This window comes from Uloborus diversus, chromosome 5 (genome assembly GCF_026930045.1).
Source record: "Uloborus diversus isolate 005 chromosome 5, Udiv.v.3.1, whole genome shotgun sequence".
Classification (NCBI taxonomy): domain Eukaryota; kingdom Metazoa; phylum Arthropoda; class Arachnida; order Araneae; family Uloboridae; genus Uloborus; species Uloborus diversus.
In genome coordinates, this window is record NC_072735.1 from 178710042 (window position 1) to 178733703 (window position 23662).

A 23662-nucleotide genomic window follows, 5' to 3' on the forward strand; every position below is an offset into this window, starting at 1 on the left:
TGATACTTGAAATAAATGATACATGAAATCAAAGAAATATACCAAGATTTTTTTATTTTTTAAGCTACAAATGTTCACTATGTGAACCTTTTACATAACAAACATCTAGTCTGTAACCTAGTTCATTCGCCACATTTTGTGGTATCATTTTTCGGATGCTTCGTAATGTTGTGCATATGTGTGCTTGAAGTTCTTGTGAATTCTGAAAAACTTGTTATACAAGTGCTTGAAAAACACATTTGTTCAGCAGGTACCTACCACTGATAAAGTATTCCTACAAGATGTGTGGGATGAACTTGGATACAGATTAGATATTTGTTAAGTAACAAAACGTTCATACACTGACCATTTACTTGTAATTAAAAAAAGAAAAGAAAGAAATTTTTTTTCCTTAATTTCATGCATTAATTACTTTATATGAGTTATAGTTTTAATGACATGAATTCTTAAAATTCTGCCACTCTTGCGTGCTAACCTTGTGTAACAAATAATAATCCACAAGTAAATTTAAATCATTGCAAATAGCTGTTTTGGGATACAATGGGCCTCTGAGAGTGCAAAAAACGACAGTTAGAATTCTTTGAGTTTGAAACTCAACCAGCGGGGCTTTCTGTTAAGTAAATGTTACTTAGTAGTGACACTCAGCATATGATTTAATATTTTGGTAAACAGCTCTTGAAATAGCCATTTGCCATCATAGAAATTTATTTGTGTGCATTATTGTAGAAAAAACTTGTTTTATGGTTCTCTCAGCTGCATGATCTTTTAAATGGCTCAAATAATTTGTCCAAGTATTTTTCACTTCACTATAAATTTTGCTGTATTGCATTATTTACAAATGTATTTAATATTTATAGAACACATGTCCATTGTGATATTAAATTGTGCACCGTGTGCATAGGATGAACTAGTGTTGCATGCAAAGCAAAACTGTGGTGACCTTTGAGCTTCTGTGAATGTTTGGCACCATTTTGTGTTACTAATTCATATTCCAAAGAAAAATATGTATAGGTGTAAATTTGTTGTTTGTAATTTGTTATTTATTAAGGTGCTTATGTGTACCCACAAGCATGCTTCTTCAAGAAATATGTAGGATAGTTTTCATGCACAGGGGTCATTCTGTTCTGAAAATACTGACAACTTGTGGCTGTCTATTCAGGAAAATTTGAAAAGTTGATCATTAATTCCAAACTGCAAAAAGGAAACAAAATCAGGACATAACTTTTTTTTTTCAAAGATATTTATTGTGAATTTAAAATCTCTCAAAATATTCTCTGGAAGGATATTTTGAATAAATGTGTATATTTATATGCCCTTACATAAAAATTGTCAAGTCCACTTTTTATTTTGTATAGAACCACCCCTGCTTTTGCATTGTTCGAATAAAAAAAAGTAATATGCACACTCACGTTTTCTTGCACGAGCATGTTTCAATGTATGTAAGCACCTTTATAAATATAAATTCTCCAGTTGACTTATTTTTTCCAACTTTATGCGAGAAGTTTTGGCCTTAAGAGTATTTTCCAGTATTAATTGGGGTTGAGGATTTTGGAATGCATCCTCTGTTCCTAACTCTCTCACCAAAGTTTTTGTGATTATTTTTAATGATTTCGGTGTTTTTAACACATTTGCCTAGAGCATTTCAGTATTTGTATGCGTTATCAGTTTACGAGAACGTGTTCATTTTATATTTCATTGTTAATATATTTTTATGTATGTATTCTTAACCCACTTACATTGTTCATAATTTATATATTTTTCTTAAAACTGACATTAGATGTATGTCTGTATAAATTCCAGATTGAAATAAAGATTTTGCTTGTATAATTGTCATTGGTTGTGGTTGAGATTTAATGTGTGCTGCATTCATGAAAAGTGTCATCTTCTGGTTTTGAAGGGGTCCACCTTTTGAAATTGGGGCGTCATAAATGTCTCTGCAAGTCTTCTAAATAATATCTAAAATGGGACCTCGGAAAGCAATTTGGAATGACATAAATATACAAATTTGCAAAAAATTAATCCCCGACAACACCCAAACAATGGAATATCATTAAAAAATTTCCTTTAGAGTCATTAGAGCAAAAGTCCCAACCTTTGTATGCACCAGACAAAAATTTTTATGCTCTCCTATAAAGTAGTGATAGTGTGACTTACGTTAGTCTGGCATGCAGGATTATCAAATAATTCATAGCGAAATTAAAGACCCCTTTCAACGTTTTCTTAAATCGTAAATCATTATTCAGGGTTCGTACGCTCCTTCAAAACTCCTCCAATACTCCTTCATTTAGGAAAAATTTTTGAAGGGCCCTTCGAACTCCTTCTTTTTGGTTATAACTCCTTCAAAACTCCTTTTTTAGTTCAAGACCGTTGTGATTTGCAAATTGATCATAGTTATGTCATATTATTAGATGACTAAGACATTTCATAAGTTAAGTAAAACATGCTTAAATAGTGCTTGGCTATTTTTCAAGTTTTATGATTATTGTTTTCCCCTCCACCACAGCAGCAAAAGTCAGGTTGTCTAGTTATTATTTAAATATTTAAAAATACACAAATACTATATTAAGTTGATTGTGTCAAAAAACAATTGCTTAGTAAATCGCAGTTGTGATACTATAGTAAAAAGGGTCATCCACAAGTAATGTCATGCCTTGAGGAGGAGACTGGTTTATGACATTGTGACAAGAAGAGAGAGGGTTACAAAAAGCGACATCACACAGTTATTGTAACAATATGTTTATAAAAAACATGACATGAGACAAGAGGAGGAGTTAGGTGGAATGTGACATTTTGTGATAAAGAGGGAAGGGGGTCAAATATGTTTTAAAAAAGTGTGACATCATTTAATGACAGCCCGTTAGTACTCCTTCAAAATCTTATTTTACTCCTCCAAAACTCCTTCATTTTATTTCCGAAATTGAGTACGAACTCTGTTATTGTTCAGTCTTTGATGGAGGATTGAACTTATATTTTCTTTAAGCTATCTTCCCACCCCTAAGCTTCCCACTTCAGTTAAAGATTTTTCCATATTTCAGTTGGCAATCCCTGATTAAAATAGCTTGATTTTCATTTTCTCGCTTGGGGCCTCTGCGACTTTGTGGTAGAAGCTTCGTCTTCTAAGTCGGAGATCGTGGGTTCATTCTCGCCACTGCCCTGGTTGTTATTTCCTTCTCTTGTGTTGTAAATCTTTCCTGTGCATGCCTGGAGGCAATTGCACTTTTTACGCAGTGCTCTATGTGTGAAGCTGTTTAGCTCCTGTATAGATGAATTTTTTCTTCTATTCATAGCTTTTGTGAGTAATGTAGAGAAATTATAACACTTTGCTCTTACTTATTCTATCTTTTCCATTACTGGGCCGCAACTAGACTTTTATTTTGGAGAGTTTTACCAAACACATTTTTTGTAAAATGTACATGATAAATTTTATTTTATACATATATTGAATTTTGTTACAATTTTAAGCCAGTGTAAAATGAAATATTTAATGATGGGAGAAAAATTGATTAACAGAACTTAAAAAGTAATGAAAACAAATGTAAATTTTTGACTTTTTTTCCCCTTTTCACTTACTTTTATAATTAACAATTATAATTTCAATATAGAGAATAGCCGGTGATCGAGTAACCCACGTTTCAACAATGAAACTCAGACCATGGCATGACGATTTGGTATGTTTTGGTAATGTTAGGCATGCAGGGAAAGGCTTTATAGTGGCAAGGCTGAACTGTATCCAGTCACTTAACTGTTTTACTGGTAACTCATTTCAGGGAAATGAAGAAATGAAAAAATGGTCAACAATGAATGCTATCCACTCTGAAGTTGAGGGTTAAATTTTCAAATATTATCAAAAGACAGTAGAAGACCCTTATAACGCACACCTTGGGACAAGAGCTTTTGCGTTATACAGGTTTTTGCGTTATACAGACCATTTCACAAATTTTGAAACCAATATTCAGAATATATATTAGTACTTCAGAATGAGTTTTATCTGCAATGAGTATTAAAGCACTAATATTACTATTAGTCATTCACAAATTAATGTTTCACAATCAAAAGAAAGTGCATTATCCTGCACTTCTGCTAGCTTCATGGTTTGCATAACAGCTGCATTTTCAAGAGCAATCTGGTATTTTCTGTTTACTATGAGTACTCATTTTCAATTTAAAAGCTTTGAATTAAGATCGAAAGATGAAAAACTGTCTCAAAATTTAATTTGCCTAATAATTTTTATGTTTGCAAAGCAAAACAGAGGGATTTCTTAAACTTAAAAACCTATTGTTTACTTCTGAAAAGTTGTGTGGTTTATAGAGAATTGCGTTATATAGGTCGGCATTATAACGGTCTTCTACTGTATCACCAAATAGGCAATAGCTTTGTTCAAATGTAGAAGCAATTTTCACCCGTCATACCTTGATGGGCAACTTTCTAGTTATGGAAATAAATGGCACAAGAAGAAAATACGTGCCTACATAAAAATGAAAACAATCATATTTTAGATTGCTCATAAGAGTTAAAACAATGACACCACAATAAAAAATATAAAACCTTGATCTACAAAAATCCCCAATGCAAAAAGAATTTATTTCACAATAATTCAAAATTCTCTCATTACACTATGCAAAAATTAATATTAACACACTATAGGGAAAGTCGGCAGAAATATAAATGAACAAATAAGTTTTACTAAACAGCATAACTTTTAAGAATGTAAGTATCATAAAAAATAAAAATTTAGACATTCTTTCTTGAAAGTAAATGTGATAATGAATAAAAAAATTAATACAAAGACATATATTTGCTAAAACTTGTTGGGACATGTTTCTCATTACAAGGAACCTCTTTTTCCTTTCAAAAAAGATATGGGCTTGTGGATTTCAAAACTAATCCTCAGTCGATTGTCTCTGCTCTGCTCACATCTTGTGTACATTAAAAAGCAAGAGTTCCTCATGACTCCAAAACATGTGTCCGTGAGTTTTTGTAAATTTATACTTAAAAAAAAACTCTTTTATTGGTACATTAGTCCTTATTTTCCACTAAACTGATAGCTCAAAGAAAATGAAAATAATGTTGCAGTATCAAAAATAAATAACAAATAATAACACTGAAAACAAAAAAAAAAAAAAAAAAGCCTGAAATGCTATTTAGCAAGCAAGTAAGTTTTACTAAAAAGCATAACTTTTAATAATGTAAATATCATGAAAAATAATGAAGCTTGAAAGTTTTCCTTGAAGTAAAAATGAAAATAAATAAACATAAAAACTGCTAAAACTCGTAAGCATGAGTTTCTGGTTGCAATGAAGCCCCTTTTCCTTTCAAAAACGATGTGAACTTGTGAATTTAAAAACTCCAACTCGATCTATTGTCTGTGCAAAAACAATTTCACATCTTTTCTTCACTGAAGAAAGAGCTCCATGTGACGCCAAAACAACTGCCAGCGAGTTTTTGCAAATGTATGCTTCAGGAGAAAAAAAATTCTGTTCGTACTTATTTGTTTTCTTATATTTTAGGTATTTTTCTCTTTTTATAGTGTGTTATTATTTCTATTTATTTTCGATACAGGAGGCATTTATTTTCTTTTCTTTTGAGTTCGCTAATAGTTTTAGTGGAAAATAAAGACTAATATGTACCAATAAAATTAAAGTCCCCCCCCCCCCAAGTTCAAACAAACCAAGTATAAATAACAAGATTTTATGTCATACTTTTTAAAATCTCGAACGAACATATACAGCTAATAAATGTTATTCATTTAAACAGAATTTTTTTTAACCCTTCGCTGAAAAAAAAAGAAAAACTTTCTGCCTTAACTGACCACTTACGTATTCGAAAAATAGTTTTAGCAAAATTTCAGTCAATATTTTTTTCGGTAATTTTGCGATCAACTACTTTAAAATTGAAGTTAACTTGTAAACCTATCCCTAGGTGGCAGCACGAATGACAATTTTTCGAGCTTCGATATTTGGCTAGTTTCTTATTTTGCCGCTAGGGAAAGAGAGGCTGGGATCGAGTTAGGCCTTGTTCGGTTAAAAGGGAAATACTAGCGCCATCTATAAACTGACAGCTGAGTCAAAATTTTGTTTACAGTTTCGTCATGTGAGAGAAGAGTGTGGAGATAATGTGATTTTTTTTCTTCGTAGGTTATGAAAATAAAGAAAATATTTCATTGTTCTTTTTTTATTAAAATGCATAAACTATTAATATTTGCTCTTGTGTTTCTCTTTCATTTCGGTTTTTCTTCACAGGTATGATCTTACTAATATTTAAAACGTTTGTTTAACAACATAAGTGGATTTCAGACACTTGATGTTATCATGTGTAAACTTTTCAGAATGAAGAATGTCCCCTTCACTTGAACTGTAACAGCACAATCGTGCCTGAACGCAATGACAGCTATGTCGAAAATTATTGTTTGAAAAATGAGGGTAACATGTCTGGAAGATGCTGTATTTTAAACAACATCCTTGTTGGGTGATTCAATTTTTTAATATTCGTGTTTTTTTCAACGAAATGTTTTTCATTGTGATTCGAAACGTTTTCATTTGTGGCACATGAAATTCAATCTCTGATAATGAGATTTATTTTCAGGCTCGATTTGCGCGAATGTCAAATCAAGAGGTTGAGTATATCCAACACAGACTTTGAAAACTTAACTGTTTTGTAAGTACAAATAATTTTAAGTTCTTTCATTTATTAAGCTTATTTCTAGTGAAAGTGAAAATTTTTTGTGTAACTTAGCACATGGCTATTTCATAAACTGTGTTAAACCTTTAAAACTTAATTTTTATCCACTCAATTTTTATTATTTCCTTTCATTTTTTAAATTTTATTACTGTGTGCCATTGTTTTGTTATATTTTACTAAGGTGCTGTCAGAAAATGTCACTTTTTTTTTCAACATTTTGCACCCCACCCCCTTTGCCACAACTTCACCTTGCCCCCTCCCTTTTCATGATATTTTTCGGTAACAAATTTTACTAAAGAAAGTGACATGTAAAAATTCTTACTCTCTCCCACCCCCCAGTTTGTGTAGAAATGCAAACTCACCCTTTCTGCACTTCTCTTCAAAGCATAACATTATTTGTGGATGGCCTCTAATTGTATTTTACACTATTATTAAGTGTTTGTTTTTCCTTAAATTTTCAGTCATTAAGTGGGTTTTAAATTTTAGATACAAGTCTTTTTACGAGAATAATTTAATTTTCCTTAGCTCTGGTTAAAGGGCAATTAATTACTGCTTAAGCTAGCAGAAATTAACTGCCAATAGATCTCTTCCTTTGTTAGTGGCGTAGCAAAAAAATTTCATAGGGGAGGGGATAATATGAAATTTTTTGAAATTTGAGGATGAAAAGTGCATTTTAAGCCCTTGTGCATGTGTTCATACGCATAATTTTGTTCCTTCATATGTGTTTAGGAGGAGGGATTATGGCCTGTCCTTTCCTTGGCTTTGCTATTATCCTTGGGGTCATTCTGAAGAAAGTTGTGGGGGAATGTTTTTCACATTTGACCTCCCAACACTCAAAAGTGAAATATCAAGTTTTGCCCCAGCCTTACTGAAATAGTCAGGTGAATTAAAGGCGAGTGCTGAAGAATTCCTTCCAAAATAAATTAAATACTATAATTTAAATTTTATCATTGTGAATAAGGATTTTAATATTTCAAATTTACAAAGATATATTATAATACTTAACTTTAGCCTCTCTCAAATTAAATTCCGATATATGGTCTAGCAAAATGTGCAGAAATGCCATATTATACATTTTAAGAACTATTTTCTGTGAATTCCTTATGCTGTCATGTAACTTGTTGTACCGGGGGGGGGGGGTGTAATAAATTCTAAACGAAATCATTCTTAAAAAATAATGTGATTTTAAAGAAAGAAAGAAAGTTAAAAACTGTGCTGACTTTAATTATACTGCTACAGTTTGCATTATGAAACTTAGTCTTTTACTGAACAATTTCTGCTTTAAAATGAGTCAATTAGCTTATCTATCTAAAGTGACTGTTTTAAGCCTTTGACTAAGTACTAAATATTTTTCTGATGCCATTTATTTCTTTAATTTACAGTGATTTGAGAGAGAATGAGCTTGATAAAATTGTTTCTGAAGATCTTTTGGGACTTACGCTCCTGGAAGACCTGTAAGTATTCTTCCACGCAATAAAGGATCATTTCAGATACTGTGTCTTAGAAGAATGTTGTATGTTTTGTAGTAGGAAATCATTTTTAAGCTACATTACCCCCCACCTAACCGACGAGCACTCAGGATACAGTGAAACCTGTGTATAACGATTAGTGATGTGCCAGATCGTTAAAAAAAGTAGATCCAGATCATTAGTGTCAAGATCCGTGGATACGGATATGGATCTCAAAATGTTTTTGCCTAATTCAACTATCCAAGTGTAAAATTTATTATGGAAGGTATTCCCGTCACTATAAAAACGCTTTCTTCAAAAAAGTCATCTATGGCAAAAATATAAGGAAGACTATGATTTACTCTTTGAAGAAATCTCTGTTAAAATTGATGAAGAGTTGGAAGGAACGGGTCAGCGCAGCATTAATGCTTAAATAGAATGTAAAAAATTATTTCTAGCTTACTCGGTAGATGTAGGATACAGGAGCAAGAATGTAAAACTGCTACTGGATAGGCTAGAAATAATTTTTCGCATTTTATTTCAGCATAAATGCAGCGCTGACCCATTCCACCCAAATTACTCCGACCGACAAAATAACAGATCCGTGAACACCTTTACAAACAGTAAATAGAGACTTTTGTCTCACTTTTTTTGAATGATGCCAGGAAAAACCAAAATGAAGAAAAACAGAAACCCCATATCAATAAAAAAATAAAAATAAATAAATAAACTAATATTGAACTAAAAAAAAACATGTCTCAGAGGGCCATTGGCTTATAATTTAAATAGGGAATAAAACCTAATTTAAACGGAATTTAAGAGTCTTTTATTCAAATATTTAAAAAATTTTAGAATAAAAAAGATCCGTCAAAAAAGTAACTGATACGGATACAGATCTTTATTTTTCCTCTGATATCCGCGGATACGGATATCTGGAACATCACTATAATGATACTGTCTAGATAACCTGTCTATAACAATTTTTTTTTAGGTCCCAACAGTAGCATTGTAGACAGGTTTTACTGTAAGTGCTACCAAGGCCTACTTTTTAATGATGTTCATTGTTGGATTTATGGGGGGGGGGGGTGCAATACCCCCCTCCTCAGTTTTTGTAAGACTTTATATAGTAACAAAATACCTTCCAAAATCTTTAAACAAAAAGTTATGTTTTTGTTTCCCTTTTTTGAGTAAATTGTTCAAAAGTGAAAATGAAGAGAATAGTGAATGTCCATTTCTGATAGGAGTGTTATCAGAAGAGTCATTAGGGATAGTTCTCTAATGACTCTTCTGATAAGTACATTAAATACAAATAGTAAAGCTGTCACTGCTGAAAATATGTCTAAAAAGACTATTTTGAACCCAAAACCATTAGGGCAATGTACAGTCGTTTTGCGATAAGTCAAATCTTAAGGGACCAACGAAAAACTTCGACTTATCGGAAGTTCGACTTACTGCTAATTTCAGTTTTTAGACATTTTAATATTAAAAACCATCGAATATTTTAATTAATTTTTACATACAACAGACAAAATTATGGAACTTAAAAGTTTTTAAGCACACTATGCACAGTTTAATCAAAAATATTGAGAGAAAAAAATCATTAAGCATGGTTTTGATTTTGATACTGCTGGAACTACTTGAATAGAGCTGGTTCTTCAGGGAAGGTGCACATCTTCATTACAATCAGTTGACTTGACAACTTGAACGCAAATTCGTAGTCCAGCAACATGTTAAAGTGTAAACAGTACAGTACAACTAAAGAAAACAAGCTAACCTATTTCTGCACGTATAACTTCTTTATTGCACATCGGCTCAACAGGTGCTCTTCTTCTTTTAGAGGGTATTGTGCAGGAATTGCAAGCGAAGGTGAATTAATTTTTCTCTCATAGTTTTTTGTTTTTTTTTTCGTTCTATCCAGATAAGTTTCGAGTCATCTTTGAAAAAAACTTTGAGTTAAAAGAAGTTAACTTCGAGATATTGGGAATAATTAGTATGGAGATAAAGACAAAGGGGTCGGAACTTGGTAAAAACTGCGAGTTATAGTAGTATTTGAGTTATCAGGTTCAAGTTATCGCGAATTCACTGTATATGAATGAAAATATAAAAAATCTGTAAATGGAGTGGAGAAAACAAGGCCAAAATATGTCAAATGCAGCTCACTGCTATATCCTGTATCAAAAATGTAAAATCATGGTTCTCACATTTCTGTGACACATTAATTGAGATGCATTTTTGTGATTTATATGTTTCATATCTTGCTATTTATTTAATCTCAAATGCAGTATTTTGGACATTCTTTTGTGTTGCTTGCTTTTATCTTACTTCTACTGCATATTCTTAACCTGTTTAGCCTGGAAGAAAATATTTCATTTCTCTTATTTTTTTTTCTTCTGTTTTCTGCCCTACTTGTAATTTTAAAAAAAGTTGTAAAGAGAAATCTACAGTTCATTTTTTCTTTTAAACTTAAAGTAACTGTTTCTTACAAAGTTAGAACAATACTGTAAAACTGTACTATCTAGTACTAAATTTCAGAAACTGGAAAGTGTAAATAAGGAGTCTTAAATAATTATAATTGTTCTAGAATCCTTGAAAAGAATTAGATAAGTTTTTGAAACTCCTAAGCAAACTGAAGCTTCCTTTTTTTTTTTTTTTTTTCTGATTAAGTGTATAAATTATGAATTGTCCAGGTGTTGGGTAGCATGTCACCTCTCTTGTCACCTATTTTTCTAAATCTTTTTTAATATTGACCATTTTATATTTAATTCATTGCTGTTATTCTATACCTCAGATCCAGTCTAACGTAATCTCAAAAATGGCAAATTTCATGGTATAACTGCCTTTTATGTAAAATATTTTTCCACATCAAGTCATCACAACGTAATTCTATAAAAAACATTCCCTTATAATTATTTACCTGCATAAAAAAAATGCGAACCCCATCCTTTGTGTGCACCAGATGAAAGCTTTTTCGCTCTCCTGCAAAGTAACAGTATATTTCTTACGTTAGCCTGGCAGAAGCTCACAAGAGCTGAGCTCCCACACTTCTTAATTATATGCAAATTTTAGCATTTTAGGTGAACTTCAAGCTATTTAGTAGAAAATGTAAGTTTTGGGGACTGTAGGGTTTCAGTATTTCTATTGGTTGGAATTAAGCCCTTGGCAAAATACAGTAAAACCTGTGAAGTTGACCACCCTTGTAAGTTGATCACCTGTCTAAGTTGACCACTTTTTCTGGCACGGAATTAGCCCTTATCATATAAATCAACCTTTGTAAGTTGACCACCTATTTAAGTTGACAACTAAATTAGTGCACTGCAAGTGGTCAACTTACACAGGTTTCACTGTATATACAGTGAAACCTTCGAATAGCGGACAGTCAAGGGATTAGAAGTTTTGTCCGTTATTGGGAGGTGTCCGCTATTAGGAGGAACTATTTAATTTATCTTTTTCAAAATGGGCTGTTGTTCCCTTTGTAGAACACAATCGAAACAATTGCGAAAGGTTTACTACATTTTACGTCAAGTGTAATTAGTCTGTTTTATCTTAATAAAGGTATACTGACAGCACACGCTTGTCTCAAAAAGCGTTTAATCAATTAAAGTAATCAGTTAAAACAGTTTGACATCTCTTTTTTGCATTACCAACCGCTGTGATTCGGCGGAGCAACCCCCCTCCCCCCCCCCCACACACTTTTTATGGTTAATTTATTTATTTTATCTGGAGTATCACTATTGCATGATTGACAGTTGGCAATATGGCCTTGAATATGGGCAAATCTTTTTAATGTCTAAAAATTGAAAAACCTAACGAAACCACGGCGCCATAAAGCCGACTACTACCGGCGTGGGTCTGCTCAATTGCATCTCCCGAGAGCCCTACTTAGAAAAAGCGCCCAGTTTCCTCTTTTTATCTTAACTTTTGAATAGTTACCCTTTTAATTCCAAGAAACAGTGATAAGGAAATGACGGGGGAGTGGTGGAATATCAGTTGTGGAGGATGAAAAGCTTTGTAAGGCAAGCAGTTACTAAGATATTCTGTGAAAAGAAAAAAAATCCGGAAGTGCTACGATCGCAAATGAAATTTTTTGTGGAATAACTGTCCGTTATTCGGAGTGTCCGTTATTCAGAGTGAATTACATGGAATGGCCTATATAGAGGGACTGGGACTTGCAAAAATGTCCGTCAATTAGAGGTGTCCATTATTCGGGAGTGTCCGTTAAGGGAGGTTTCACTGTAGTATCCGGAATAGGTCAGATACAACGCTTTCTGGATTACTGATTCCATATTGTGATTGATACAAAATGCTGTGTAGAGGCTAAGCACATCGAACTGTATAAACTTTTAACCACTCATCTTCTTGTAGCTTCTGACTTCTTTCTTTTCACTCATTGTTTGCTGTAAATTTCAGGTATCTACCGTCCCACATACATAGATGTCCCGGTGGGAGGCATGCCTGGGAATCTGAGTCACATGGCAATAACATGACACACTGCTTTCATGAAGAGGACCCATGTGTTTATCTGAATGGTGAGTTAAAACAATCTCTGTGTAACCTACTTTTCTATGGCAATGTTGTTCGCTAGTGTGTTATGCTGGGTTGTTGAATGACCTCTGTGGTTTGTCCTGTCCCTTGTTTTTGGACCTGTCTCGGTCCACTTCTGGTTTTGGAAAAAAAAGGGGGGAGGGGTTAGATCTCAAAGTGCAATATTCAAGCACAAAAGGGGTCTCGAGCATTTATTTATTTTTTTTTTTTTGAAAATATCAAATCCCAAAATGCAGTTTTAGACTGTATTTAGTTGTTTTTAAATGGTGATGACATCTGTGACCCCCCCCCCCCCACGCTCTGACTTTGGATCCCTGCTTGCTTCCATAGGCGGCTTGTACAAGGGTGGGGTGGGGGGGGGATGCGAGGCAACCAACTGCCTCCTAACTTCTAAATGTAAAGGTCCCCTAACATTTTTTAAAGTGAAAATTTAGTAATGGATTGAAAAGTGATTCATTTACTGAGTGGATTGAAAAAAGACTAAAAATTACAAATAAATGAAATTTTCTCATTTTTTCAATTTATAAGAATGGAATTGGAAAGGGGAAGTTTACGGTTTCAATCCGTCATAATTTTTGGGGCCATGTTATATTTTTTAAGAGATCTTATAATCAGCAATGCTAAATAAAAAAAATGTAGTCCAATTTTACAAAAATAAATAAATAAAACAAAAATAACAAGCTTCAGGGGTACCGCCGCTACTCCCTTCACTTTTTTGGTGCACCAGTGGCTTATGTTTGGCACTGTGTCATTGAAGACTCATTGATAAAAGTAAAATGGGGGTACACTCAAGGAACAAGGCTCGTTACAAATGTAAAACAACCTATCAAAACTATGTTAGTTAGTGTTTATCTTCCCGAGCTACCACACAAGGGTAGGGTAAAAGAAGTTTTAGACTAGAGTGCAGTGGAAAAATTCTAATTCTTCAAAGGGCGGCATGAACTGTAAAAGTTTTTGGAACCCCTGAGGCAAAATATTAAAAATTTGTTTAACATTCCGATTTTTTAAAATCCCACGGCTGATTGGAATGTTTCTTACCCAGGTTACGTAGGATCCCAATTGATTGGGACTAAAAAAAATCTGCAATAAATAGAAACAAAAGTTTTTTCTAAATTTAAGTTGCATTATTCTGGTACAGTCGGACCTCCATATATCGAAGTAGAAAATTGCTGGAAAAAAATTCGATGTATAAAAATTTCGATGTATAGAAACAATTTTATTTTATCCAAAAAATCTCCTAAAACATTAAAATTAAAGCTAATTTTCGTGTGTGAAACCAAATTTTTAATTTACACGCGCATCATATTAAACAAAAGTTAATAATTAAAAAGTTACAGAAATTATATTTTTGCGCCTTCTTACATCTTCATTCTTCGGTAATTCAACTATATCCGCAACACTAGGAGATTTTTGTTTTGACAATGTAATCAAGAGAAAAGTAAAAAATCAATCTACTTAACTTGAATGGTTTTTACTGAATCTAAAAAGAGGAATGATAATCAACAGACAAAAGGGTGAACTTGAAACTGATTTTACAGTGTTACTGGTTACAACCAAGATTTGAAATAAATGTTTTGGAATTTAAGAACTACAGAACGGAACAGCGACCTATCTGCACACCCCTCAACCCCAGATTACTTGCGAGTTTCGTAGCAACCTTTAGTGAACATAATTTTCTTCCCTAACCTTCATTTTTCATGAGACAAACAGTCTAAAATGTAAAAAAAAAATCTACGAACGTCTCAAATTTTTATCGATATATAGAAACAATTTTTCTATGTAATGAACATAGAAATTTGCTGGGATTTAAATATGTAGAAAATTTCGATATGTGGAAGTTCGATATATGGAGGTTCGACTGTATTTGTGTTTTGCTTATGTAGTCATTTTCTTTCCCCAGTATCTTGTACTGACTTTGCCAATTGCTCGCACACTGGACCAGGAACAGCAAGATGTGTCTGCCACCCGGGTCGACATGGATACAAATGCTTGAACCAGGTAACTTTTCAACGTTTAATTCAATCACTTATCCAACGAAAACGCATTATGAAGAAGAGGTTCCATTGTTGCACTCCCCTATTTCAGCCAGAATTTTATACAGGGACTGGTCATGCATTATCCAAGGATTCACAATAGGGGTTTAAAACCATGATTATGGAGGGTTAATCGCTGAAACCCGCCTTGATCAGGGTTGGCAAAAACCTGTTTTTTTTTTAAAAAGCCCATGGACCCAGGGGTTTTTTTGGGGTTTTTTTAAATAAAACCCAAAAAAACCCAACTAAAGTTGGGTTTTTTAAAAGAAATGTGGGTTTTTTTGTCTTTTTTTAGGGAAAATGTGGGGTACTTGTAGCATATTGTAGCATAAGTATATGGACAAAGTGCAAAGATTATCTTCGGGTAAAAAGCTGGAAAACTAGTTAAAATTCAGAGTTTTATGAAGAGAAGTTTAAAAGACGAAAAAACCCAAGGATGTTTAAGTTTCAGATTTTTTAAATTTCATTATTACCAACAGTTGAGGCAAAGTTACTTCTCGAGTGATAAAATCTATTGTTCGTTTTTAATTACTACATTTGTTTTCTGCATTTTACTTTATAGTATTTCATTTCGTTATGCAAAACTACTGTAGAACCTCAATTAGTTTAAATCCCTTTTTACTGAATTCCAGCTTAATCAAGACATTTCTTTGAATTTTATGTTGCCTGTTTTTCTATTTCTGTGTACAGGGTAAGAAATATTAAACTTTTTTGTAAAATAATGAAAATACTGTACCTGTTCTGTTTTCTGTCGACCGTTTGAAAAATCTGTTTATTTCTATAAAATTTACCTTGTGTTTATTCGAGATTTGTGACGTGTTGGTTAGCAGAAAATAATTTACATGAAAGCCTTTTAACTAGATTAGTTTCTTCTGTACAATCTACAAATATTGAGAAAATCAGACATGACAGGACTTGGTCAAGATAATTTGAGTTATTTATTGACCAGTTAAAGAAAATGTTAAATACATTTATTTAAAATCTTTGAAGTATATTTTTAATGCCTTTATGAGTTAAGAAATACTATTAAAGCTCAAAATCCATTTTTCATGTTCATTGTCTGTGGTGAAGAACAAATAAAAAAGTTTAAATTGTGAAAGCATTTAAATTAATTATTTTTTTTTTTTAAACTTCTCACAAAATTTTAAAAAACCCAAAAGTGGGCTAAATAATGGGTTTTTTTGAATGGGTTTTTTCAAAAAAAACCATTGGGTCCAACCCAATTCGGCCAACCCTGGCCTTGATATGTACCTTTCACGCTGGATTACAGTCTAAAACCACTAATAATCTGGTTTTAATATTGTTTTAAAACTAGGAACTTCTTAATGAGATCAGTTAATAAAAAGCCACTGAAATGAAAAATATGTTCGCAAAGTTTGATTTGCTGTTTAATTGTGCTAAAAATTTCTCATGTAATTAATGTGCATTAAAATAAAAATTTTGGCTAAGCCAAACTAAAATTTCTGAGCTCTTCAATGATTTATTACGATTAAATACCAGAACTTTTTTTTTTAGAGAATATTCATCTTGTAGAAAGCTTTATCGGTGTTGAAAAATTTTTCTGTGGGCATTTCAGTTTGTTTATATCTATCTTACCTTGAATGAACAGATTAAAGGGATAAGGATCAGCCTAACTAAGATCAGAATCAACCTGTTGATAGTCATTGTTTACATAGTTTTATTTGTACATAACGTCACCACTTTTGAATTTGTATTTGCTTCAGATGAATTTCATGTAAAAACTTAAAAATGTAATGCATGTATTTTATAAAGTTATGAGTAATGAATCATTTTTCTTTCCAGTTAGTATTCAGTTGTTTTGTTATGCATTTTATTTGTTTACAAATTTACTACATCAAGGAGTATTTTTACAGTAAATCTCCTTATTTACCTGTACTCTTTCACTTACAAAAAAAAAAAAAACACTTGGTGAGGGAATAAAGAAATACTTTTGTGCTGAGAAGTAATTGGAGAAAATCAACATATTTACAGCACAAGTGTACAAATTACTGCATACATACATTTCACGGTTTCAAGGAACCCCTTTTTCAGTGCTCACAACCTTTGCAGTGAAAAAGGGACTCCTTGAAACCCTGAAACATATGCATGCAGTAATCTGGTTATTTGTGCTTTATAATTACAGTGTAGTCCCGATTTAACGATTGTCAAGGGACTGAAAAAAGTTATCGTTAAATCGAGGAGCATAGATATTCAGTGCTCTTGAATCCGGACCAGTGAAATGTATCATTAAATTGAGGAAATTGTTAAATCGAAGTTATACTGTTCATTGGTTTTCTGTAGTTACTTGGTGATGATTACCTGAATGTTGATAAATGAACCCATTTCAACTTAATAAGTGCAAAATCTATATTACACGTTTTTCTATTTATTTCTTTCTCTTCTCTTCCAATCACATTAAACCTTCAAAGATCACAGAAACCTGACCAGTTCAAATGTAATTTTTAGATCAGCATTACTTAGGGGCCATTCATTAATTTTGTAAGGGTCCCGAGGGGGAGGGGGTTGAGAAAATCTCTACATACCCTTACTTGGAGGGGGGGGCAGACCCATTCTTACGTAATATTTTCCAAGTCGATATTTTATATTAGAAAACGCGCAGTCAATTGCTTTGGCAGGGATCCTATTTCTTCTGCTTCTGGAAATTAAAAAACGTAGTAGGATGAGCTGTTTTTTACTTTTTTTACAAAGAATTAATTGTGTAAAATATAATAAAAGAATCACACTGTGTGTGGCATGTCTTCGTTTTAATTAGTATCGCATCACATACAATAAATATTTGTCGAAAAAACATTCAGTCTAGATTCCTCTTAGTAAATATTTCTTTGCTCAAAAATGTTTTAAAATTTTTTTATAATAATGAATTTAACAACGATTCCAGTTATGTAAGATACGTTATTTTTTTATTTCGAAAAACGAAATGGTATCTTACAGGGGGGGGGGGATCTTACTTCCCCTTACATAGGAGAGGGGGGGATCAAAAATTGCCAAAATCATCCTTATGTAATTAATGAATGGCCCCTTATGTACTTAAATGAGTGACTTGACTAGTTTTGTTTGAAAAAATACCCTTTCTCTATAAGTTTTCGGTTTTACCTGTTCGGTTTTAGGTTTGTCTCAGTTTCGATGCTTGCACTATTCGCTGGCATCTGTGAAAACTGTTTGCAATAATGAGCGATGCATTTGCAACTTTTACATTACACTGTTGTTGATTTTAGCTACCATTTTAATGTATGTGACTGTTGTTTGAACCTACTGCACCAGTATTGTTTTTTTAAATTTATATTGCACATTATTCTTGAAATTTGTTATTGTGCCACCCTATTATGCGGATGAGTATGCAGGTATTTTATATGTAATTTTAAATTTCTATATTAAAAAATATGTATGGAGTTTTAAGCAACTAAAATGAGATTCTCCGTATTGAGACACTTCCTTATTTTTTAAATTGTAATTGTAATTATTTTCTTATTTGCAGGGAGAGTTTCCTTCGACTGCCTTTGCCTTTTCGGTTGTCATTCCTGCTGTTGTGCTGAGTGTTGTAGTGTGGTTTGTGCAAGGGAGAGACGTTTACAAGACCAACACTTTATGATTTGGTAAAATGTAAAGGGGCATTTTATTTGTTTTGACTTCATACTGAATAGGTATTGTGAAAGATATTGTTTGTTATAAAATGTTCCGAGTGAATTCTTTGCTTCACTTTTATTTAATACTTTTTTTGTTCAGCAGCTTTTTTTTCTTTTCTTTTTTGTAATGGATGATTTTTTACGTTTTTTTTTTTTTAAATTTATTTTATTTTTTACAATTTTTCCAACTATTAGAATTGTGTACATTAATATGAAAGGTTGAATTTTTTTATGATTGGTGCATAGTTTGGCTCTGATCTCTTGCACTTGCATGGGTGAAGGGATTAAATAATTTCATTTGTCAAAATAGGGGTGAGGATATATGGTTTGCTTCACAGATAGCATCCTGAGATGGTTATTGGCTTGTCTATGCTATTAAAACTTGTGTACGTCTGTCTGTTTAAACGCTACCTCCTTCAGACTGCCAATGTCTATCAGGTCAATACTGGTATCATTGGATACAGGACATTCAGGGAAAGCTTCTTCGACTTGTCTCACCCCTCTAAACCTTAAGGGGTTGGACATCCAGTCCTGAGCAAGGGCAGATATAGACTTCCATTTTAGGGGGGGGGGGGTCCATGCTGAAGTATATAGAGTTTTAGATCCATAAAGTTCTGAAAATGTTTGGGTGTCAATAAAAAGCACCAAATCGGAAGGGAATAAGGAACCTAATAGGGTATAAAAGTTATTAATTACTTTCATAAGCAATGAGAGGAAGTTGTATTTCAAATGCTTACATTTAAAAATAATTAATGAATTATAAAGATTACTTCAATTATTTACATTTTATTCGTGAACTATTAGAACAAACATAATATGGATGGATAAAATTGTCGGCAGTTGGGTGGGGGGGGGGGGAGGTCATGACCCCATGAGCCTCCTATCATATCTTCCCCTGGTCCTGAGGGCATCCAGAGGCAAAAGCATTAAAATCAACAATTGTCACTCTCCGCAGAATGCATAGAGTAACCGCAGGGGCGGAAACCCCCAGTATTATAAGAATTTCTTCTCTTTGACCCCCCCCCCCCCCATACAGAAATGAACTCTCTCTAATTTGGGTCTTGTCATCAGAGCCATTTATTAAAAGCACTTTTATGGGCTTCCAGAAATTGATTGATTGTATACATTATATGAACAAATATTAAAAATTCATTGGGCTGTTCTGTGAATAAAATGAGTAATTATAAAAAAAGGGACTCATTTTAAAAGTTTTAACTATTCTTTGTTTTTGCTGAGTTGAAAGAACTTCTTGTTACAACTCCTGAGTTGTAGCCCTAAAATAACTATTTGTTTTATTTTTTTAACAATTATTCTTTGTTATAGATTTTAATGTTTATGTAAACCAGTGATTATTGTACCTGTGTTATACAGCACATTGCTTCAAGAGGTGATTTTTTACCAAACGGAAAATGAGTTTTGTTTTGACCTTATTGATTGCTGAGCTTTGCACATGGCCAATATAATACACAATGTGCTTTAACATTGCTCATTTGTGAAGTCTATTTGCTTAAAACCAAATATTGAATTAAAAATTGTTGTTTCCATTAATCAATAATTGTCATTAATTGTTGATTGTTCAAAAAAGAAACGCTAATACAGTGAAACTTCTATGAGCAACCACTGCCATTAACGACCACTTTTCTGAGGCACCGAATTTCCCCCGTATATGACTGTTAAAATACCTCTGAGAAAGACCATTGAAACCTCTCACAATGACCAGCAAATCGTAAACCTCAGCATTAAAAATAATGTAGGAATTTTTGTTAGAGAAACAGAAGAACAACAAAAGAAAAGCATTAGAACTTAGAGCTCATACACAGAATAGTTTTCTCTTGTTAACGAAAGAGGAAAGAAACCAGAATAAAGGATTAAAGTCTATTCTCCTGTGGGTCCAAACGTGTTCCTTTCTTGGCTCTTTCTGCTTTGAACCGCAAAAATGTCACAAAAAAGAGGTCATTGTTTTTCAGACTTTGGGAAGCTAAGGTGGCACATGCAAATCTCAAGGCAAGTCAAGCGTGTGCCTTTTATTGAGGGAGGTTGATAAGAATAGAACTTTGTTAAAATGTTTCTTGGAATTTTGTGGTTTCTTACAAGAGAGGGGCAAGAACGGAGCATTCCTAGTTCATCAGAGTGGACAAAATCTATTTTTAGAGCCTTTGAATAGCTCAAAAATTGGTTTCAGTGAAGTTGCATTCTGCTTTTCAGCAGCATACCATACATCTCAGTCAAAATTTCGAAAAAACGAGTTAGCTCACGCTCGAGAAACGAGTAGAAATCAAGAACGTGAACTAGAATGGAAATTAGCGGTTTAAAAAAATAGTTTTGCCTTTCAGGCTCTCAGATTCCGATGAGGAAAATGAAGGTGATGAAAATGGTGAACTCGGGGATACTGTACAATCAATGCTGTTAGCACAACAAATTCTAACAGAAATGGATAATCTTATCTTGCACTAATAATAAGAACATATTAGTAATTTATTTTTGCGGCTGAAAACTAAACTAGAAACTAAAGTTCTTTTAGAAAAAACAAAGAATCTGAAGCAGGAGAATTTCTTCATATACTTTAAAGCTATTAGTTTTAAATAGAAAAATCTTGTAAAAAGTATATTTTACCTTAAAAATTAAGTTTCTTCTTTTAAATACATTCTTATCATAATGTTCTTGATTAATACACTGCAGGAGGAAGGTAAATAATAACTATGGTGCTATATTGGCATGTTCAAAAATGACCTCTAAAAACGACCAACCTCCATTAAGGACCACTTTTTTCAGGAAGGGAGAGTGGTCACTCCAGAGAAGTTTCACTGTACACCATAAAAATTGCACGTTATTAAACAAATATGTTTTGGAGCTGCAAGGTGCCCTCTATAAGGAGCTTCCTGCAACCCCAAAACATGTATATGCTAAAAATTTGCCTTTTCTGTACTTTGTTTAATTTGTTTTTCCCTATTTATTTTCCACATAAAAGTCTTGTTTTACTCCTTTCTTCTTATTAATAAAAGTATTGCTTTACTGTTATCTTTTTTTCCATCAAAGAAAATTGGTCAGTTTAAAATGGAATTCGTCTATTGTCTAAATATAACTGAATCGTTTATTTCTAAAAGGTAACGTCTCTACTTTTGAACTCATTAGTCTCTTTTGAAAAGGGAACAACTTTCAGTGTTAATGTGGTATTTCTCATGGCATAATCAACCATAATTCATTTTGATTAACCACACTATCATTGCAATCACCTACCAAAACTAAATAGTAAAACATAAGAAATATAACTTTCATTGGTCAGTTTTTCGGTTAGCTTTTCGAAATAAACCATTCAATTTGACTTTCTGTGATTAAAAGCAGTTCCTCTATTTAGCCAATGGTCTTCTGGGGTTATAAAAGGAACGTCCAAAAATCTCCTATCCTCAAAATCTAAATTGAAGTTTATTGTTTTAATGCTAATTTCTGAGGTACATCACTATTTATTTTTGAGTAGAAATGGCAAAGATTTGTATCCAGCAACATTGTGATGATATCTATTATAACAATCATTTGTTTCATTCTTATTCCTGTAGTCAACAATGTTTGGGTCATTCTTGGAAGCAGTGCCACATTTGGCGAACTATCAGTCATTCTCCCATATTGCACCCTGGAAGAAAAGTGACATAACTCAAAAAAAAAAAACAGCATTGGAGAAAATCGGGTTTATGCAATAGTAATTTTATGTGATTTAGTCTCAAACATTACAATATGCGCAAAACAATTGTGATGTTAACTGGTTAATTTTCGTTGTCTCAATTAATAATGCATTTTTAAAGTTAGAATATTTTTCTTTTAAATTATAAAATTGTAATGTGTGTAAAAATGTTGATTATATTGTTTTTATGCCATGATGCACCAGTTATGTAAATTAACTTGGTGCGAGTTGTGGTATGAAAGAGCATTAAATTTAGATTTTAAATCAATATCTAGTACGTTTTTCCCAAATTTTGAATTGTTGATTCTTTGCCCGGGGGTGCAATATGTTGATTTCACCATTTTTCTCAGACTTCCATGACAGTGTACTCCCCTAATAAGAATTGCAGAAACCCGAGACAATTGCATAATATTTTCTTTCCTGGAAGGGCATGGAATAAACCTAGTTGCCAAAAAAAAAAAATAAGGCAGAGGCAAATACACCTTGTGTACCACTCCCCTTGTAACCACTGCCACTGCACATTCCATTTACGATCTGAAGAATATTAATTGTGAAAATGTGTAATTTCATGTGTAATTGTATTCCTTAAATTTATTTTCTTCTTCTCTTATGATCATGGATACATTATGAGTCGGATTTGATTTTTATGTTACATTTATTTTAAATTATATGCTACAGTTTATGGAATTTGTTAACCTTTTCCACAAGAATAGTCGCCAAGTGGTGCGTGATACACAACTATACTGCCATGCTGAGCACAAGAGTCGTTTCTGCACTTTTTGTCAAAATTGAGTTATTGTCCCCAGGTGGTTCTTTGTTACATATTTTACTCAAATACAATGTTTTATGGTCAGTTGTCAATGGGAAATATTTTTTTAAAATTTCCGGAAAAGTTTCTTCTGAATCAAATACATGGAGGCACACAACTTTATACGGGAGTTTCTCATTTTGAACTCAACTGCAGATACCACTTTTGCGCTTAGCACGGCAGCATAGGTTTAGAAAATATTTGTGAAAATTTAGAGCCTTAATGTTTACTTGGTGGTAATTTTTGTTTTGACTAACAAGGTTGACAGGATATCAGTATCCAATTTAAGTTCTATTGAATAGTCATTGATTCAAACATAACAGATATGTAAGAATAACCAAAGTTTTCCAAAGAATTGGTAAAACACAATGTGATCAATGAGAGAAAATATTGCACATGTTACATAACAATGTGATACACTTTGTACAAGTATTTGTGTAGATTTGTTCTATTGTTGTTATGCAAAAGGACAGAATAAAATGTTAGAATTTTTATGATAGGATTATACTTTCTTTGTTGATTTATTTCAGTAGAACTTAGAGAATATTGCAGACATTAGTCTCACACATAAATCACGTTATGATACATTAAAAAATGTTCGCATATGTATTTCATCAACCAGATTATAAAAAGGTTGGCTGAGATTCAGAGTAGCTTCAGTGTCTTGAATTTGTTTGAAGAAGTTCCTATACTCGATTGCAAGCTTACTTGACAGTGGAGAAATGAGCTGAGACCAAGCGAAGGAAATAGTGCCTATCACCGTGTCTGATATTCGAGTGAAACTACGCTCTTCGCTTTAGAAATCTGAATAGTTAGTTAAACCCACTCATATG

The 23662-nt window shown here is 32.8% G+C and overlaps 1 protein-coding gene across 1 annotated transcript; it reads left to right on the forward strand.

Annotated features, from left to right (window-relative positions):
• Positions 1–6629: 6629 nt before the first annotated feature.
• Positions 6630–18867, forward strand: LOC129222837 (all-trans retinoic acid-induced differentiation factor-like). The gene is made up of 5 exons (XM_054857389.1): positions 6630–6654; positions 8061–8132; positions 12534–12652; positions 14569–14666; positions 18198–18867. Exons 3-5 carry the CDS (start codon positions 12607–12609, stop codon positions 18309–18311), a joined length of 258 nt encoding a protein of 85 aa, XP_054713364.1. The 5' UTR covers positions 6630–6654; positions 8061–8132; positions 12534–12606; the 3' UTR covers positions 18312–18867.
• Positions 18868–23662: the final 4795 nt, after the last annotated feature.

Bases quoted from the DNA above. Each gene is read 5' to 3' on its own strand.
- LOC129222837 (XM_054857389.1), top strand. From the start codon at position 12,607: ATGACACACTGCTTTCATGAAGAGGACCCATGTGTTTATCTGAATG. The intron at 12,653-14,568 runs GTGAGTTAAAAC...TTCTTTCCCCAG, and splicing joins CCCATGTGTTTATCTGAATG to TATCTTGTACTGACTTTGCC. The intron at 14,667-18,197 runs GTAACTTTTCAA...TCTTATTTGCAG, and splicing joins GATACAAATGCTTGAACCAG to GGAGAGTTTCCTTCGACTGC.